Genomic DNA, 20,300 nt, shown 5'->3' with positions numbered 1-20,300 from the left:
TGAGTTACAGTGCTCCCCAGAACAAGGAATGTGTTATTTAGATTACCATGAAATAGAACATTGCTAAAAATAAAGATTTTTTTAAAAAGTTCTGTTAGACTTGATTCCACAGACAAACAGTGTGGCATCAGTGTGCATCCACATTTTATCATATGCTCCCCCGTCCCTTTTGCATTTCTCCCTTGTATATGCACATCTTGTATACTCATTCTCCCAGCCTTGTACCTGCTTTTCATAGAATCATAGAATCAAAGAGTTGGAAGAGACCTCACGGCCCATCCAGTCCAACCCCCTGCCAAGAAGCAGGAATATTGCATTCAAATCACCCCTGACAGGTGGCCATCCAGCCTCTGTTTAAAAGCTTCCAAAGAAGGAGCCTCCACCACACTCCGGGGCAGAGAGTTCCACTGCTGAATGGCTCTCACAGTCAGGAAGTTCTTCCTCATGTTCAGATGGAATCTCCTTTCTTGTAGTTTGAAGCCATTGTTTCGCGTCCCTTTGGGCTTGACATTCTCTTGTCTATGTATTAATCACAATTGTTTTCAAGTATGTATAAATACCCTAAAGGCACCGTATCCCATCTGATCTTGGAAGCTTTGCATGGACAGCCCTGGTTTGTACATGGATGGAAGCTGCTGTGAGGTGTTTAGGCTGTATTTCAGAGGAAGGAACTGACAAAAACATCTCTAAGTATTCCTATATATCAATCATAATTGTTTTCATATATGTCTAAATACCCTAAAGACACCAGATCCCACCTGATCTTGGAAGCTTAGCAGGGATAGCCCTGGTTTGGACATGAATGGAGGCTGCTGTGGGGTGTTTAGGCTGTATTTCAGAAGAAGGAACTGATAAAACCATTTCTGAGTATTCCTTGCCTAAGATATCACTGAGATTTCACGGGGTCACCAAAAGATGACAAGCAACTTGAAGGTACCTTCACTCACAATGGTTGTAATGCCCTAAAGGCATCAAATCCCATCTGATCTTAGAAGCCGATCTGAGTAAGGCTAAGGAAAACTAGGCTATATTTCAGAGGAAGGAAATGGCAACCCAGTCTCTTGGGCTCTTGCTCAGTTCTGCTGCCATATTCTCTGTGCTGGCTTCAGACTTGGAACATCATTTGACACTTCATGGCTGATTACCAAACTTTGCCTCAGGAAGAGGCACTTGAGTTAAGGTCAGAACAGTACTCACTCCATGGCTTAAGCTTTCTAGGACATCCTTATCCAGCCAAGTATTGCCTGGGACCAAAGCCATATCACACTCCTGGCTTTCATTGCCAGTGCTAGAAATCCTATTGAAGTGGAGCTCCAGATCTCATAAGTTGCAGCAATTATACTCCGTGTTGCCTCCCCAAACGGGAAAATCGAACCCAAGAACCTGCTCCATTATTTTTATCATGGACCCTTTTCCTTTCTTCTCTCAGTGGCTTGCGCTTATGGATTAGTTGCGTTGCCTCTGGCTTGTTCATGAGGTGTGTGCATGTTTTCCAAAAATACCCATATTGCAGCACCCTCGAGTTTGCAGTTCATGCTTTGCAGCCGCTGCTGCAGCTACCGCCTGCCCTGTCGCCCCTCTTTATGACTTGAGCAAAGTGAGACACCCCTAAACCTCTCTCTGCAACCCCCTCCACCGAACCTGTATGCCTTCCCACTCTCTGTCTGGCGATTCCTACGCTTGGCATATTCTTTCCATGTTCCCGGTAATCCACGGGCGTACATTGTAACCCGCACCAGCATTCCCATTGCAATATCCCTATGAATTAACAGCTGCTATTTATTCATCTGTCATGCCCTATGCACTGTTTTGCAGCCGGGGCTTCCATAAATACTTCCCAGACCAACCTCTGCTTGGCCTTTTACTTCTCTCTAATCATAACCTCCATATCCATTCCTCCATCCTTGTTCCCTATCCAAAGTCCTGAATATGTATATCCCCTCTGTTCCCTTCTTCTTCTCCATCTTCTCCCTTTCACTCCCCCCTTCTTCCAAGTCACCCCCAAACCCCCCTGCATTGCCTTTGTGTGTGCCCCCCCCTCCAAAATGAAGTCCCGCTCCCTGGCGCTGACAGGTTGCCGTGGCAGCGCCTGCCGATGGGGTTGCCATAGAAACTGATCCTCTTTCCCGGGCGGCGATGCCCTGAATAATTCATCATCCCCTTGCGGTGGAGGCGCACAGCCAGGAGCAGGATGGAGGGCGGAGGGGCTGAGAAAGAAGTTGCGAGTGGGATGGTTAACATGCTTGTCCGTAGGGAGACACAACAGGGCCGGGGTTAAATGGGGAAAAGGTAGAGGGTAAAGAAGAAATTATGGAGAGGGGAGGGGGAGAAGAGAAGCAAGGGAGACATCTGTTGCATCTTTAGTCCTTCAGAATGGAGTGGGACAAGGTAGGAAGTCAATTGGCTGCTATCTTGACACCAGCACTCTGACCAACTGCCTGGAAAGCATCAGATCCCCTTTCCTGCTTCTCTGCTGTTACCCACTGTAGCTAGCCTTCTCCCCCATGGTCCCTTCTCTGTTCATGGATGAAAAGAAGAGCCATGATGGATTGGACTCGGGGACTATGTAGCCCATAAGTCTGTTCATCCAGAGCCAATCACTGATGGGCCTCTTGGAAGCCTGCCCAAAGCACACAAGGGCAATTGCACCATCCATCTCTTATTTGTCAGCAAATGACACACAGGGGCATATTGCCCTTGATTTGTTGTTCTTAATTACCTTCGACTTGACTACAACTTATGGCCATGTTATGAATGAGAGACCTCTAAATCTCCTTGTCCTCAACCACTCCGCTCAGGTTGTGCCAACTCAGGTCCATCACTTCCCAGGTTGAGTCTATCCAGTTGTAATGCGGTCTTCCTTTTTTTCGTACTGCCATCCACCTTTCCAAGCATCATTGTCTTTTCTAGTGAGCCATCTCTTCTCATGATATGGCCAAAGTATGACAGTCACAGCTTAGTCATCTTGGCTTCTAGGATGAGTCCAAGTCTATTTGCTTTAGGACCAATTCCATTTTGTACTAGCTTGGGGACCCAGTGGTGATCAGGTTATTAGAAGAAGGCATATTTTGTTTTAGGATGTTAAGTAATATCACTTAAGTTTGGTCTATAGCCATTGTTGACTGTGCTCAGTGCTCTCTGGATAAGGGTGAACTACAACTTCCAGATTCCCATGGCAATCACCCCCAGATTCTGCCTGTATACACATTTGGCCATGCTGAGTCTGTGTGTCAAGTTTGGTCCAGATACATCGTCAGCTGGGTTCAGTTCTCTCTGGATAAGGGTGAATTACAACTCCCAGATTCCCAGGACAGTCACCCCCAAACCCTGCCTGTATGCACAGCTGGCCATGTTGGGTCTTGTGTGTCAAGTTTGGTCCAGATCCATCATTGGCTGGGTTTAGTGCTCTCTGGATAAGGGTGAACTACAACTCCCAGATTCCCAGGGCAATCACCCTCAAACCCCACCTATACGCTCAGTAGGCCATGTTGGGTCTATATGTCAAGTTTGGTCCAGATCTGTCATGGGTTGGGTTTACTGCTCTTTGGATAAGGGTGAACTACAACTCCCAGATTCCCAGGGGTCCCAGTGCTCTCTGGATGTAGGTGAACTACAACTCCTATAAATCAAGGTCAATTTCCCTCAAACCTCTATAGTTGCTGGTCAATTCCTGTTTGCTGTGTGCCATAGGGAAGAGTAGTAAAGGGTTATGGGAAAGGCAGTGGGTGGGGTCATGCAAATTCCACACCCATGGATTCCTGGGGTGTCCACTTTGGAGGCAAAACAGAAAATCTAGCATGAAATTGACCCTGAATGAAAGCCTTCACTTGGGTGGTGGGCAGTATGGTGTTTGAGGAGGACATTGGCAGGTTTGGGCTACATGTTCATGGCACCTGCTATGACCTGCAATGTCCTTGGAGGGAGTGTCCTGGTGGCTCCTCTGGACTGTGGGTTAAAGCTGTTTGTGAAAGGACACCTTTGCTATATGCACACATTCATAATTCAGTTTCTATTATCTTTTTTTCATTGCTCAATTTTCAGAACCAGTCCCCAAATTATGAACAAGATAGGTTCTGTAGGTTTGTTCTTAAGTTGAATTTGTTTGTAAGTCAGAACAGGTACATTTTTCAGTGTAACTCCAGCCAAATTATGTATGTATGTATGTATTTTGTATGCTTTGTATAGCACAGGGAAGGGTTAAGACCCCTGTGGTGTTTGTTTTGTCTGTGCCCTTGTTTAGGAGATTTCACCTCACTTTCTGTCCCTGTGATAATTAGATTTTAAAAATTTGGCTTGTTATGGAAGCAAGGACTGGTAATAAAGCTTCAGTGGAGACCCCTTTTCCCCACGATTACTCTTTTAGGAGTGGATTTCTCTCACTTCCTGTTGTCGCAAACCTGTTTGTAACTAGGAGACATTTGTAAGTCAGATGCCTGTAATTCAGGGACTGCCTGTATAGAGATGGAAAATATAATGACATGAACCATCCTATGTTTAGTGCAGTATTTAGTGATGTATTTTTCTCTTAGCTGCCCTCCCAAACCCCAATCTTCTGATTTTTTTTGGCTGCAGTCACTGCTCTGATTGATTATGCTGAGGTATAAAAAACCTTGAACCATTTCAAAAATATTCATCATCTGCTTGAAACTTATATAAATTTACATAAAGTTATGTAAAGCTGTGTCCTTCATACTTGTGATGATATATACCACCAATTGAATAGAGATATTGACAAGCTGGAATGTGTCCAGAGGAGGGCAACTAAATGATCAAGGGTCCAGAGAGCAAGCTCTATGAGGAACCGCGTAAAGAGTTAGGCATGTTTAGCCTGAAGAAGAGAAGGCTGACAGGAGACATGATAGTCATGTATAAATATGTGAGGAGAAGTCATAGGGAGAAGGGAGCAAGCTTGGTTTCTGCTGCTCTGGAGACTAGAACACGGAACAATGGTTTCAAACTATAAGAAAAGAGATTCCATCTGAACGTTAGGAAGAACTTTCTGTCTGTGAGAGCCGTTCAGCAGTGGAACTCTCTGCCCTGGAATGTGGTGGAGGCTCCTTCTTTGGAAGCTTTTAAACAGATGCTGGATGGCCATCTGTCGGGGGTGCATTGAATACAATTTTCCTACTTCTTGGCAGTGGGTTGGACTGGATGGCCCATGAGGTCTCTTCCAACTCTATGATTCTATGTGACCAGTACCCAAAGAGGTGTCAAATCTCTATTAATTTACTTTATCCTTCTTTAAAGCCTTAGCCACATCTTGTGGTAGTGAATTCCACAGTTTATGCAGTGTGCAAAAAATTGCTTCTTTTTATCTGCCTAAAATCTCTCACCAGTTAGATTTGGTGCATGATCTCACATCCTAGAATGGTGAGACATAGAAAGAGAAATGTTTATTCTTGTTTTTGCTAGACTGTGTAATTTTTTACACTTTACTCATCTAAAGCGCTATAAAGGTTATAAAGTGTTATAACCTTTCCTTGCAGGGCAGTTAATTCAGTCCTTTGATCGTTTTAGTGGCCCTTTTCTGCACTGCAAGAGCTTTAATATCTATCTGGTCACCATAAGCTTAAGATCCCCCAGTGGCGCAATGGGTTAAACCCAACATGTTGGAGGTTCAAATCTAGGGAGAGCGTGGATGAGCTCTCAATGTCAGCTCCAGCTCTCCATGCGGGGACATGAGAGAAGCCTCCCACAAGGATGGTAAAACATCAAAATATCCGGGCCTCCCCTGGGAAACATCCTTGCAAGCAGCCAATTCTCTCACACCAAAAGCAACTTGCAGTTTCTCAAATTGCTCCTGACATGAAAAGGAACCCTATAAGCTTGCAGGGTTTATGGGAGTTGTAGAGCAGGAATGGGCAAACTTCGGCCCTCAAAGAGTTTTGGACTTCAACTTCCACTCTGGCTGTTAGGAATTGTGGGAATTGAAGTCCAAAACACTTGGAGGCCCCAAGTTTGCCCATGCCTGATCTAACTTACTTACTTTACTTAGGCGATCCCTCGTTGGACGAGTAAGATGGTCTTCCATTATGGATTTCCTTGTGGGTCCGTATGTGGCTGTGGAGCCCTATTCTTGCTCTGCATCTTCTTCCGCAGTGAGGGCATTGGTTTCCAGGTGGAAGGCGGTCCCGGTTGGGGTTGGCTTGACGCGCCTTCCTCCTGGCACGTTTCTCTCTTTCACCCTCCACTCGTGCCTCCTCAAATTCTGCAGCACTGCTGGTCACAGCTGTCCTCCAGCTGGAACGCTCAAGGGCCAGGGCTTCCCAGTTCTCAGTGTCTATGCCAGAGTTTTTAAGGTTGGCTTGATCTAAAGGGTGCTAGGAAGGGAACACTGTTCTCTTGCAGTTTCAGTGTAAAATCAGTTTATAAGAGCACAAAGGAAGGTTGGATCTCTCATAATTCTCTGCTTGTGGAAGCGTAGGCATATTTAGAGGCAATCTGATTGATCAAACACTGTGGGGAAGAGTGCTAGACTAGATCTATCCTTTGATGGTCTGTTTTCTAATAAAAATACATCCTTAATGACCCTTATGTTTACTTTTTCTCCATTTTATCTTGCACAGTGGTGGCATGGGATATAGTCTAGTCCCCCAAAGACCTCTGTGCCTATACCTATTCAAAGCCCTGGCAAGGATCCAGATCTGTTGTTTATCTTTTTGTAAAAATAATCCAGGGACTTCATTGTGTGCCTAAATGCAGATCCAAGCTCAATGCTTCCATTGCTTCAAACCGAATGTTTAGTTTTAAAAAATAAAGATCCTTATCTTTCTCTCCACCATGAGCATCCTCCTACACATACAAACACACACAGAAAGGTCTTGCCCAACATCAGACCCAAAATATTTGGACCATAATGGAGCATTGCTCTGATTCAACAGATATGGACGGAGCAGTTAATTGAGGCCTTTTAGGTACATGAGCTAATATGTTTTGAATGGGCTGGAAATATAGGATGACAGGAGTCAATTTGACAGGAGATACACCTGCAATTGGCTCCCCATTGTATCCTTCGCTTTCCATCATCAGTCCTAGGCAGGAAATGCAAGAAACCACCTCTGAATCATGCTATTGCTCAATATCCATTAGTGTTGACTACTATAGTAATCTTCCCCAACCTAGTGCTAGCTAGGAGATGGTGAAAGTTGAAGACCCACATATCAGAATGGGAGCTGCTCTTCACAGTCTCAGACTCTACCTGGAGATGCCCAGAATTCAGAGTGAGATTTTCTATATTACTTACTTACTTTGCTTAGGTGATCCCTCATAGTTCAAGGATGAATGTCTTCCAGATGTGGTGTCTTTGTGGTGAGTCCATAGGTAGCTGTGGAGCTCTGTTCTTGATCCGCATGTTCTCCCGCAGTGAGGACATTGGTTTCCAGACGGAAGGCGGTCCTGGTCAGGGTTGGCTTGACACATCTTCTTGGCACATTTCTCCCCTTCACCCTCCATTCATGCCTCTTCAAATTCTGCAGCACTGCTGGTCACAGCTGACCACCAGTTAGAGAACTCAAGGGCCAGTTCTAGGTGTCTATGCCACAGTTTTTGAGATTGGCTTTAAGCCCATCTTTAAATCTCTTTTCCTGTTCACCAGCATTCTGTTTCCCGTTCTTGAGTTTGGAGTAGAGTAACTGCTTTGGGAGACTGTGATCAGGCATTCGGACAATGTGGCCAATCCAACAGAGTTGGTGGCGATCTGGTGGAGGAGCATTGCTTCAGTGCTGGTGGTCTTTGCTTTTTCTAGCACGCTGACATTTGCCCGCCTGTCTTCCTAAGAGGATTTTTCAGAAGCAGCACTGATGGAATCATTCCAGGAGTTGCATATGACATCTGTAGACAGTCCACGTTTCACAGGCATAAAGCAGGGTTGGGAGGACAATGGCTTTATAAACAAGCACCTTGGTATCCCTATGGATGTCCTGGTTCTCAAACACTCTGTTTCATTTGGAAAAAGCCCTCCCTAAAGTCTTCCCTCCCTGTTTATCAAGCTAGAAGCCAGCATGATGCAGTGCTCTGAGTGTTGAACTAGCACACAGGAGAGCAGGGTTCAAATCTCTCTCTGGTCAGGGAAATGCAATAGGTGCCAATGAGCAAGGCACACTGTCTGTGAATCAGAGGCAATTCCCTTCCGAACAAACCTTGCAAAGAAAACTCTGTGATAGATTCCCCTTGGGGTTGCCATAAGTCAGAAGCAACTTGAAGGCACACAACAACAACAATTCATCAAGTTGCCTCCTTTATCCACACCATCAGTTTTAGGAGCAAATCCTTTTTCATGCTCGCTGAAGTTTGACAGCGAACTCACTCCTTCCTAGTTTCATCTCTCCATATTAAGCAGTAACCTGTCTGTTTCTGTCTATCCCAGGCATGGACAAACTTTGGCCCTCCAGGTGTTTTGGATTTCAACTCCCACAATTCCTAACAGCCTACCGGCTGTTAGGAATTGTGGGAGTTGAAGTCCAAAACACCTGGAGGGCCGAAGTTTACCCATGCCTGGGATATCCTGTAGACCACAATTAAACTGTAGCTGGATTATTTAAGTTAAGGTTATTTTGCTTCTGTATGGATTATGTCATTTGGCTTAAAAACAAATAAGAGGTTGGGGCAGTTTCTATAGGCTTTTCCTCATAGTCTCCTGCTGTTTTTCTTTTCTTCTGAACTCCAACTGGGGAGTATGTAGGAGTATGTGCACACATTGCTGTTTTCATGACAGGACTTCTGTCTCTTTACCCCACCTGCAGTGTGAACCTGGAGTGGCCACCAAATTCCTCTATGAGCTGCTCTACAATGACCCCATCAAGATCATCCTCATGCCCGGGTGCAGCAGTGTTTCCACTCTGGTCGCTGAGGCAGCACGCATGTGGAACCTCATTGTGGTGAGCAAGCTTCATCGTTTTATATATTGCATGTACTTTGACCCTGGGCATTATGGGATAGGCAGGTGTCCATTCGAACTAGGACTCAACCCAACAGTCTGTTTTCTTGATCTGAAATATATGAAGAGAATGCCTCTGAGCATTTCTCTCAATGGTGAGTTAAATCAGTGTGCTCGCCATATATCTAAGATTAGGGGATAAGGAATTTAGATGAATCCGTGGAGTCTCCACAGCAGCATCTCTAGAAGTCAGTTGGAGGCTATTGTACAAAAGATAGACTATGCCTTTGATGTATCTCCTAGTGCTTATTCTGTTTGGCACTGGTTCTGAAGTAGGCTCTTAATACAGCAGGTAGGATCAGAAAGGCTTTGGTGTCACAGATAGCTTGAAAAAAGTCCTTTTTTGACTAGTTTAGACAGGAGGATTCTAGGATTTCCCAATCTCTGGCACAGAGTCAGGTTTCTGTTCTTTTGTGAAATGTGGGTGTAGGTGGGACAGATGGGAAATCTTGACCTCACAATTAGGTGAGGTCAAACGTTGGCCTTTTCCTTACTTAGCTGTGCCTCTGACCTCTGCTTCCTTTCAGCTCTCCTACGGCTCCAGCTCTCCAGCGTTGTCCAACCGGCAGCGTTTCCCCACCTTCTTCCGCACGCACCCCTCAGCCACGCTGCACAACCCGACTCGTGTGCAGCTCTTCAAGAAGTGGGGTTGGAAGAAGATTGCTACCATACAGCAGACTACAGAGGTGTTCACCTCGGTATGGATCCCTGACCCTCAAATTCCACCCAGTGATTCCCAGCAGATCCCAGAACATAAACCCCAGAACCTGTTCATGATGGCATTCCTATCCCTTGTGTAGCCCACAAGACCGAGAAATTGCCCTTGCAATCTGTATTTATGAAAGCCTATCCCTAGAGCTCAATTTAAGCATTGACTTCAGAACAGGGTTGATGATCCAGGCTTCCCATTAAAGTGATGGCTGCAGTCTGTGACACAGAGCATATCTAAGTCTGATGTATGCTGAACCAGATGGCTGATTCTTCTGCCTCAGGAGTGGGAATTAGGGTTGCTCATGAATTGCAACTCCCAGCATTCCTCACTTTTGGTAGTACTGGCTAAGGTTACTCTGGCATGCACTCCAAAAACATTTGATTGACTGCATAATTCCCCCACCCCACCCCACCCCAAAAAAACCTGGTTTGTGCTCTAATGCATGCATGGGCAAACTTTCTAACTTGGGGGCTGCATGCTAGCACTCCCTGCTAAGAGGACTGGCTGCTCGGTGGTGGAAGGAAAGAATGAAAGGAAGGAGGAAGAAAAGAGAGAAGGAAGGAAGGAAGGAAGGAAGGAAGGACAAAAGGAAGGAAGGACAAAAGGAAGGAAGGGCAGGATGGAAGGAGAAAGAGGGAGAGGGGGAGCAAGGGTGGGAGGTAAGGTGGAAGGAAAGAGAGAAGGAAGGAAAGAGAGAAGGAAGGACAAAAGGGTGGGAGGGAAGGAAGGATGGAAGGGGAAAGAGGTAAGGGAGGGAGGTAAGTAAGGAGGAAGAAAAGAGAGAAGGAAGGAAGGGCGAAAGAAAGGAAGGGAAGGATGGAAGGATGAAGAGGGAGAGAAAGGAGGAAGGGAGAGAGGTAAGGAGAAAGGAAAGAGAGAAGGAAGGAAAGACAAAGGGGAAGGGAGGAAGGAGAAAGAGAGAGGGAAGAGGGAAGGAAGGACAAAAGGGTGGAAGGAAAGGAAGGCTGGAAGGAGAAAGAGGGAGAGAAGGAGGGAGGTAAGGAGGAAAGAAAGAGAGAAGGAAGGAAAGACAAAAGGGAAGGAAGGTAGGACAAAAGGGTGGAAGAGGAGGATGGAAGAAAGAGAAGGAGGAAGGACGAAGAGAAGGAAGAAAGGAAAGAGGAGTGTATGGATGGAAGGAATGAAGAAAGGAGAGCCCAAGAAAAGAGCCCAAGGGGCTGCATCTGGCTCCTGGACCTGGGTTTGCTCGAATGCTTAATTTTTATGGCACTAGTCCTCTGGGTTCTCAAGCACAGCCTTTCCCTGATGCTTGTTCATTTCATAGAATCATAGAATCAAAGTTGGAAGAGACCTCATGGGCCATCCAGTCCAACCCCCTGCCAAAGGCAGGAATATTGCATTCAAATCACCCCTGACAGATGGTCATCCAGCCTCTGTTTAAAAGCTTCCAAAGAAGGTGCCTCCACCACACTCCTAGGCAGAGAGTTCCACTGCTGAACGGCTCTCACAGTCAGGAAGTTCTTCCTCATGTTCAGATGGAATCTCCTCTCTTGTAGTTTGAAGCCATTGTTCCGCGTCCTAGTCTCCAGGGAAGCAGAAAGCAAGCTTGCTCCCTCCTCCCTGTGGCTTCCTCTCACATATTTATACATGGCTATCTTATCCCCTCTCAGCCTTCTCTTCTTCAGGCTAAACATGCTGGAGATGCTGGGAACTGAAGCTGATATACAAAGCATGTGCTAAGTCACTGAACTTCAGTGTCCCTCCGCATATTAAGGAGGGTAAACATATCCCATATCGCGGATAATGGAGTCACTGGAGGAAAGAGAAGATTTATTCATGACAACTACACTGTCCTTAAGTGCATTGCTTGATATTTTTTTCTCCCTGTATAACTGCATGGTTGCTATTCTTGTCTATGGGGAAAAGCAACATACATCTGTTGGAGACATAGAGGCAGGGAAGGCAAAACCTCCCAACTTTCCTTAAGACTGTGGCTGTCACAGAGAAACACATCAAACACACTCTATGTTTTTTGAAAAACAGTCAGTCCTCCATATCCACATATTCTATAGTCACTGTCCAAGGCTTGGAAATAATAAAAAGCAAGCCTTGATTTTTCCATTTTATACAAGGGACACAATTTTACTATGGAATTTTATAGGATGAGACTTGAGCATCTTCAGATTTTGTTATCCATAAGGGGTTTTGGAGCCAAATGGATATCAAGGCTCCACTGTACACTAGCACATACATTCATTCCAGCAAGGCTCAGATTCTCCTTGTCAGTAACCAACAGTAATATTGCTATTTAGTTTTATAGTGCGCTTCCATAATCATTTGGTTGAATTCCTTAGAAAGACCCTTTTCTAAAGTAAAAGATCAGCTCACAAACATAGAATATAGCAGCCCTCAACCTCCAGAGAATCTCAGCATTTACTGTGTCAAAAAATCAAAAACACCTCAACTATCCTGTCCTCATGATTTCAGAAGAAGTAAAAATTAAATGAGCAAACTACATCTCTAAAGTGTTGATTAAGGCTTTCATGGCCGGAATCACTGGGTTGCTGTGAGTTTTCTGGGCTATATGGCTGTGTGTCAGAAGCATTTTCTCCTGACGTTTTGCCCACATCTATGAGGCATCCTCAGAGGTTGTGTGGTCTGTTGGAAAGTAGGCAGGTGAGGCTTATATATTTGTGAAATGTCCAGGATGGGAGAAAGAACTTTTGTCTCCAAATTTAGGACAGTAAATAAAGAACAACACTCAAAAAATAGGGAAATTCCAGAGAAGAAACAATCAGGGCCAGCTAACACCTCCCAACAAAGAATGCAACCAGGCAGGAAACAGCCAGGCTTTGAAGCTACAAGGCCTTTCAGTGCTAATCAAGGTGGCCAATTGCAACATTCACGGTAGCCCCAAACAGACAAGAGTTATTTCTCCCACCCTGGACATTCCACAGAGATATAAACCTGACTTGCTTGGTTTCCAGCATACCTCACTACCTTTGAGGATGCCTACCATAGGTGTGGGTGAAACATCAGGAGAGAATGCTTCTGGAACATGGCCATACAACCCGGAAAACTCGCAGCAACCTAAATCTCTAAATTCTGATAAGAAGAAGGGGACCTCAGAGGAGCTCCTAGTAGATCAAGGCCCCTTCCACACAAGTATATAAAATCCACATTGAACTGGATTATATGACAGTGTGGACTCAGATAATCCAGTTCCAAGCAGATGTTGTGGATTATCTGCCTTGCTATTCAGGACTATGTATATGGCTGCGTGGGAGGGCCCCAAAAGGGAGTCACCCATGTATCATTGCTCTTTCCTTGCTTTGTCCCTGGATGTTGTTCCTGTCCCTTTTCTTCTAACTCAGAGCCAAGATGTTCTCTCATTTTATTACTGAATCTATACCAGAATGTTCCAAATTTGTGTCAACCCAGCTCTGTCTCACTGAATATGTTATGCTAATTGGCTCTATTTTTGCTTAGCAGATTTGCGTTTCCTCCCGTATGCCAGTAAATGATTTGAAGGGGTTAGCTATCCACCTGAGTTGATATTCTGAGTTTCCAGACTTCAGCAGGCTATCAAAATGCAACTCTCACACAGCACCAAGATCCCATCTGTGAAGTGAACTCACAACCTTAAAGCTTGCTGCTTAAAACCCAAGGGGTCTTTGTTCGAATGTGGGGCTTTCTTTTTTCTTTCAAAATAGATTTGCAGTCCTTATCATGACTAGACCATAACTGAAATATCCTTTTTGAAAAATACAATCATTTTTATGCAGACTGCCATGTTCATATAGGGCCCTGAAGGCACAGTGGGTTAAACCTAATTCCAACAGACCTCACTACCTCTGAGGATTCTTGCCATAGATGCAGGTGAAACATCAGGAGAGAATGCTTCTAGAACATTGCACTATAGCCCGACAAAACCTACAACAACCCAACCGCTGAGCTGTTGAACTTGTTGACCGAAAGGTTGGTGGTTCAAATCTGGGAAATGGGGTAAGCTCCTGCTGTTAGCCCAGCTCCTGCCAACCTAGCAGTTCGAAAACATGCAAATGTGAATAGGTCAACAGGTATTGCTTCTGTGCAAAGGTAACAGTGCTCCATGATGTCATTGTGGCCACATGACCTTGGAGGTGTCTATGGACAATGCCGGCTCTTTGGCTTAGAAAGGGAGATAAGCACCAACCCCCAGAGTCGGACATGACTAGACAATGTCAAGAGGAAACTTTTACCTTAACTTTACCATTTTTATATAGGGCCCCCTGAAGGCACAGCAGGTAAAACCGCTGAGTGGCTGAACGTGCTGACCAAAAGGTCAGCAGATCGAATCCAGGGAGCAGGGTGAGCTCTGGCTCTTAGCCCAGCTCCTGTCAACCTAGCCGTTTGTAAACATGCAAATGTGAATAAATCAATAGGCAGTGCTTCGATGGGAAGGTAATGGCACTCCATGCAGTCATGCTAGCCACATGACTTTGGAGGTGTCTATGGATAACGCCAGCTCTTCAGCTTAGAAATGGAGATGAGCACCACTCCCCAGAGTTGGACATGACTAGAATTAATGTTAAGGGGAAACTTTTACCTTTACCTACCATTTTTATATAGTGTTTTGTTTTTGGGTGCCTTCAAGTTCTTTTCTGACCTACATCAAGCCTTTTATAGGGGTTTCTTGGCAAGATTTGTTCAGAGACAGTGGCATTTAGAGAGGAGACAAATCTTTGCCCTAAGAAGCTTATGAAGACAAGTTATACATGAGAGAAGAGTGAGATGGGTTGGGCTAGGAGATGCAAAGTTAAAAAGAGAAGAGTAAGAAGGGATAGGAGAGGAAGCAAGGCTCTCTTTAGTATTCCTTTAATCTCCTCTCTCTTTGACAGAAAGTATATTTCTGGGTCTCCTTTTTTCCTACTGAATCTTAATAAATGTCATCTAAAATCTCCAAAGAACTTTGGTTCTCACCAAGACGTCCTAAGAAGAATTACCACTGCTAGTTTCAGACGAAGAAAATCGCACAAAAGCACTATGAAAGAAGTGGAACATTTCTACCAGCTGTGTTCCAATGTCCATCACATTTATGCTAATGTTAAGCAAATGAAGCTATTTTTGTGCAAAACTGTAATAGGCAAGTGGCTGAAGTCCTCGGTGTCTCATTGTGGTACATTTCCACTAGCTCCCTCCGGGTTGAGGCATTCTTCTTCAGATGAAATCTGTTCTTAGCCCTTTGTCTTCATCCAGAGTCGTTTAGAAAAATTGCGAGAGCACAGTGTTGCCCATAAATGTGAAGTGCGCTTGGTAATGAGAATGGTTCATAGTTCCTACAAAATCTTGGGAATCTCAGTTATTGGTTTTAAAACATTTCCAAGTCAGAATTCTGCCTCTTTAAGGCCAAACTATCAGCTACATTGGCTTGCTATGAGTTTTCCAGGCTGTGTGGTCATCTTCCAGAAGCATTCTCTCCTGACATTTCACCCACATCTATGGTAGGCATCCTCAAAGGTTGAGAAGTCTGTTGGAAACTAGGCAAGTGAGGTTTATATATCTGTGGAATGTCCAAGGTTGGAGAAAGAACGCTTGTCTGCTTGAGGAAACTGTGAATGTTGCAATTGGCCACCTTGATTAGCATTGAATGGCCTTCAAAGACTATGATTTTGGATAACATGATTTTAAATAGTGTTTTAAAATTTGATATGTTGGTTTGTAATCATTTTAATATATGTTTACTTTACTATATATGTATGTTTACATGACATTGAATATACATGTAAGCCGCCTTGAGTCTCCTACAGGGTTGAGAAAGGTGGGGTATAAATAAGGTAAATAAAAGAAAGAAAGAAAGAAAGAAAGAAAAGCCTGGCTGCTTCCTGCCTGAGGGAATCCTTTGTTGGGAAGTGTTAGCTGGCCCTAGTTCTTTAATGACTGGAATTCCCCTGGGGGTTTTAAAGGGGTTTTTTAATGTTCTTATTTATTTACTGTCCTGATTTTAGAGGTTTTTTTTAATACTGCTAGCCAAACTTTGTTCATTTTCATGGTTTCCTCCTTTCTGTTAAAATTGCCCACATGCTAGGGGACAACAAAGGATTCCCTCAGGCAGAAGCAGACAGGCTTTAAATCTGCAAGGTCATTCAATACTAATCAAGGTGGCCAATTGCAACACTCACAGTTGCCTCAAGCAGACAAGAGTTATTTCTCCCATCCTGGATATTCCACAGATATATATATAAGCCCCACTTTCCTAGTTTCCAACAGACCCCTCAACCTCTTATGTGGGCAAAATTTTAGGAGAGAATGCTTCTGGAACATGGCCATACAGCCCGGAAAACTCACAGCAATCCAGTGATTACAGTCATGAAAGCCTTCGACAATACCTGCTACTGGGTTATTGTAGGGTTTTTTTTAGCTATATGGCCATGTTCTAGAGGCATTCTCTCCTGACATTTTGCCTGCATCTATGGTAAGCATCCTCAGAAGTAGTGAGGTCTGTTGGAACTAGGAAAATGGGGTTATATATCTGTGTTTATATGCCCTGGTCATTCCACAGATATATAAACCCATTTTCCTAGTTCCAACAGACCTCTATACTGTTTGCAGTTACCCACCCTGTAGCATACTCACTTAGCTGGGCTGCTGTTGTGAAAACCTTAACTCTTAACTGTGAGTTCCCCTACTTTAGTGTTGGCCATCGACTGAAACACTATTCCTGCTCTTTTGTTGTCATGCTGTCTCCTTTTGTATCCCCACAGACTTTGGATGACTTGGAGGAGCGTGTCAAAGAGGCAGACATTGAGATCACTTTCCGCCAAAGCTTCTTCTCTGACCCTACGGTGCCTGTCAAGAATCTCAAGGTGACCAAAGAGCCTGGGCTGTGAATGGTCAAGGGGTTTGCCTGGGAGGTTTTGAAGTCCGTCCCACCGTTGAGTTGCTCTTCTCCAATTCTGAGCCATCCTGATCACCAAAAGCCAGAAAGGGCCCTTTTGCAAAGGCACAGAAAAGACTTCTCTTGTGCCTCCCACTCTCTCCATTATGTAAAAACCATCTGAAACCATATTAGACAACAGCCTGTTTCAAGCATTCATAAAAGGGCTAAAATCAATACATGAAAAAGCAGACTGTTTTTAGCCCTTTTCCATCTCCTGCCCCATGGTAGAAGAAAATGTCTAAGAGTGCAGAGAAGCACCACTGAACATTATAATTTTCTAGTGTTCACAGTTGACTGCACATATAATAAAGGCCTTTCTCTTGAGACAAACACTCTTTGCAAGAAAGCAGTATAAATGGAATTTGGTGAGTTAAGACAGTTCCCCCTTTATATTTTGGTTTTCAGTCCATCCAGTATGTTATTACTTGCGTAATATTCTTTTAAACTGTTAAATTGTTTCTATGGCTAGCTCTACACTGTAGAATGAATGCAATATTAACACCACTTTAACGGCCATGGCTCAATGCTATGGAATTCTGGGATTTGTAGTTTAGTGAGGCAACAACATTCCTTAACGGAGAAGTCTATAAATAGTGGGTTGCTGTGAGTTTTCCAGGCTGTATGGCCATGTTCCAGAAGCATTCTCTCCTGACGTTTCGCGCACATCTATGGCAGGCATCCTCAGAGGTTGTGAGGTCTCTGGGATTTGTTTTCCAAGAAAGAGAACTGGAAAAAAGTAACATTGTTAGGAGGCACTGCAGACTAACTCAACCTGAGAAGTCAGCCATAGCAGAGGACCTGATGAACCAACCTGGACACAGCATATTATTTCAAAACACAGAAAAGCTGGATCACTCTAACAACCCCCATGTCAGACTACACAGAGAAGCCATTGAAATCCACAAGCATGTGGACAATTTCAATAGAATGTAAGAAATTATAAAAATGAACAAAATCTGACTACCAGGTTTTTTTTATGAAAAAAACTCTAAAATTGGGACAGTAAATAAAGAGCAACACTCAAAAAATGGGAATTCCAGACAAGAATCAATCAAGGCCAGCTAACACTTCCCAACAAAGGATTCCCCAGGCAGCAAGCATTGAGGCTTTAAAGGCATTAAATGCTAATCAAGGTAGCCAATTGCAACATTCACACTTGCCTCCAACAGACAAGAGTTCTTTCTCCCACCCTGGACATTCCACAGATATCTAAACTCCACTTACTTAATTTCCAACAGACCTCAGAACCTCAGAGGCTGCCTGCCATAGATGTGGGTAAATAGTCAGGAGAGAATGCTTCTGGAATATGACCATACAGCCTGAAAAACTCACAGCAACCCAGTAATTCCAGCTATGAAAGCTTTAGACAACACATTGAAGTCTAAATACCTTGTAAATTGCAACTGCCAGGATCCTGTAGCATTGAGTTGTGGCAGTTAAAATAGTGTTACATTCTACTTTACACTAATTCTACATTGTAGATGCAAACTTAGCATTTTGAAATCTTTTAAATTGATTTTATATGTGCTTATCCCTGAGATTTTCCTAGATAAAGCAGCATATAAATACTTTAATGAACGGTCTGACTGGTCTGCAACTCTTGAGTTAAAAAATATTGGACCAACTCTCTCATGCCTGTGAAGTATGCACACCGTCCTTATATTAAATTTACAAAACAGCATCACACTTTATCATCTGCCAGCCTCATCCCAACTCTACACCTGAGTAATAACCTCGTTGGGATGATATGCCCCTGCCTTTTTGTGCTTCAGGATCCAGGTTAAAGAGAATCCATACCTCTCTCTTTGCCTGGTCCTCTTGGGGGTCACTTGGGAACAGAAACAGATTGTATATGATGCCGAAGGGGTGTCTCTTTCAAATGGAAGAGATCTAATGGGGGATACCGAGTAAATCTCTGCGAGTTTCTAATCTCAAACAGCTCAAGACTACTAGAGGATTATGGTATGCTTTCTCAGCAATTTGGCTGGGAAGATCGAGCAAAGCAAAGGAGTGAGATAAGATTAGTTAGTATCCCTCTCCCCAGTATTTATTTATTTACGACATTTATATGCCACCCTTCTCACCCTGAAGGGGGCTCAGAGCGGCTTACAAGTAATATATAAATACAATATATTATATTATTACCATTGCACAATCTTAGTATTATATATTACTATATATATTGCACTATATATATTGCACAATCTTAGTATTATATATTACTATATTGTACTATACCATTATACTGTAATATTATTAGTAATATTACATGCAATATAAAACATATGATTATAATATCGTATTATTAGTAGTAGTTTTATATTGTATTACATTATAATATTATCAATATTATATGTATATACAATATATTATATTATATTATATTATATTATATTATATTATATTATATTAAGCACAGTGCAGGAGACAATACACACATGCCTGCCTGCGTTTACTTAATCTAGAATGAAATTTTAATGAAGGAAATATAAAGAACAAAATGCTTTTTAAATTTGTATACTTGCTGAACTTGCTGACCGAAAGGTTGGCGGTTCAAATTTAGGGACTGGGATGAGCTCCTGGTGTTAGCCCCAGCTTCTACCAACCTAGCAGTTCAAAAACATGCAAATATGAGTAGATCAATAGGTACCACTTCAGTGAGAAGGTAACAGCACTCCACGCAGTCATGCTGGCCACATGACCTTGGAAATGTCTATGGACAATGCCGGCTCTTCGGCTTAGAAATGGAGATGAGCACCACCACCCCAGAGTCAGACACGACTAGACTTAATGTCAGGGGAAACCTTTACCTATACTTGATGAAGGTCATGGATTATTAATGTGCAGCCCCCAAATTGTTGTGGGCCGGGCAGATTAGGAATCACAGTATTTCGTATCAAAAGCATTGCATTAATTAGTATAAAACTGATAAAAATAGAAGGAGCGCAAGTGGCTAAATATCTTTTGACCAAAAATGGGCAACAGCAACGGCATTGTCTGTAGTCTCCAACAATTCTTCCTCTGTGCATGAGGCAGGGCATAGTGGACAAGCATACAGATGCAGAGTTGTCTGTTCCCTCCACAGTCACACAAGGTGTGGGATTCTTTTAGGTAGCGCCATTTTGCCAGATTGTCTTTTGATCTGCCCACTCCACTTCTGAGTCTGTTCAGGGACTTCCAAGTTGCCAATTCTTGGTTTGCCCCTGGAGGAAGACCCTCGTGGTGGGCCATCCAGTTGGGCTACACAGTCCATGCAATCACAGTCCATGCAATTCCTCATGCCATTGTTGTTATTCTATGAATAAAGGACCTCCAAGATCCTGTTCATCAACAGCAAATTCAAGGTCTTTGATTGAAATAATCCACCTGTAATTGGTATTCCTCTTTTCCCACTGACTTCCATTTTACCAAGCACTATCACCTTTTTGTGAAGTGTCTTTGTATAAAGTACTAGCTGTGCCCTGCCACGCGTTGCTGTGGCCTATAGTAAAACTTATCAAAGTTGAGGTAGATATCTGGACTATTATGAAAGAGAGGTCCCTACCTATTCCTTCCCCCTTTTCCTCCCCCTTTCTCTACTTTCTTCCTTCTCTACCTCTTTCTTTCTTTCCTTCTTTCACTACTTGGTTTCATCCTTCTCTCTTTCCTTCATTCCCTCCCCCTTTCTTCTTTTGCCTTTCTTCCCTCCCTGTTTGCTTCCTTCTTTCACTTTTTATTTCCTTTTATTTCACCACCATCATAACAATAACAATAATGCAATGCATTGCCTCTGG

At 43.6% G+C, this 20,300-nt stretch overlaps 1 protein-coding gene across 1 annotated transcript in view; it reads left to right on the top strand.

Moving 5' to 3' along the window:
* GABBR1 (gamma-aminobutyric acid type B receptor subunit 1) overlaps positions 1–20,300 on the top strand; it is a 301,061-nt gene that overhangs the window by 245,117 nt on the left and 35,644 nt on the right. The window contains exons 8-10 of the mRNA XM_060759261.2: positions 8,742–8,876; positions 9,463–9,633; positions 16,352–16,453. Of these exons, the coding sequence (XP_060615244.2) occupies positions 8,742–8,876; positions 9,463–9,633; positions 16,352–16,453 (408 nt within the window). The remainder of the gene's footprint in view (positions 1–8,741; positions 8,877–9,462; positions 9,634–16,351; positions 16,454–20,300) is intronic.

This window comes from Anolis sagrei, chromosome 2 (genome assembly GCF_037176765.1).
Source record: "Anolis sagrei isolate rAnoSag1 chromosome 2, rAnoSag1.mat, whole genome shotgun sequence".
Classification (NCBI taxonomy): Eukaryota; Metazoa; Chordata; class Lepidosauria; order Squamata; family Dactyloidae; genus Anolis; species Anolis sagrei.
The sequence above is the reverse complement of the archived record's forward strand: the minus strand, read 5'-3'. Positions and strand labels throughout refer to the sequence as shown.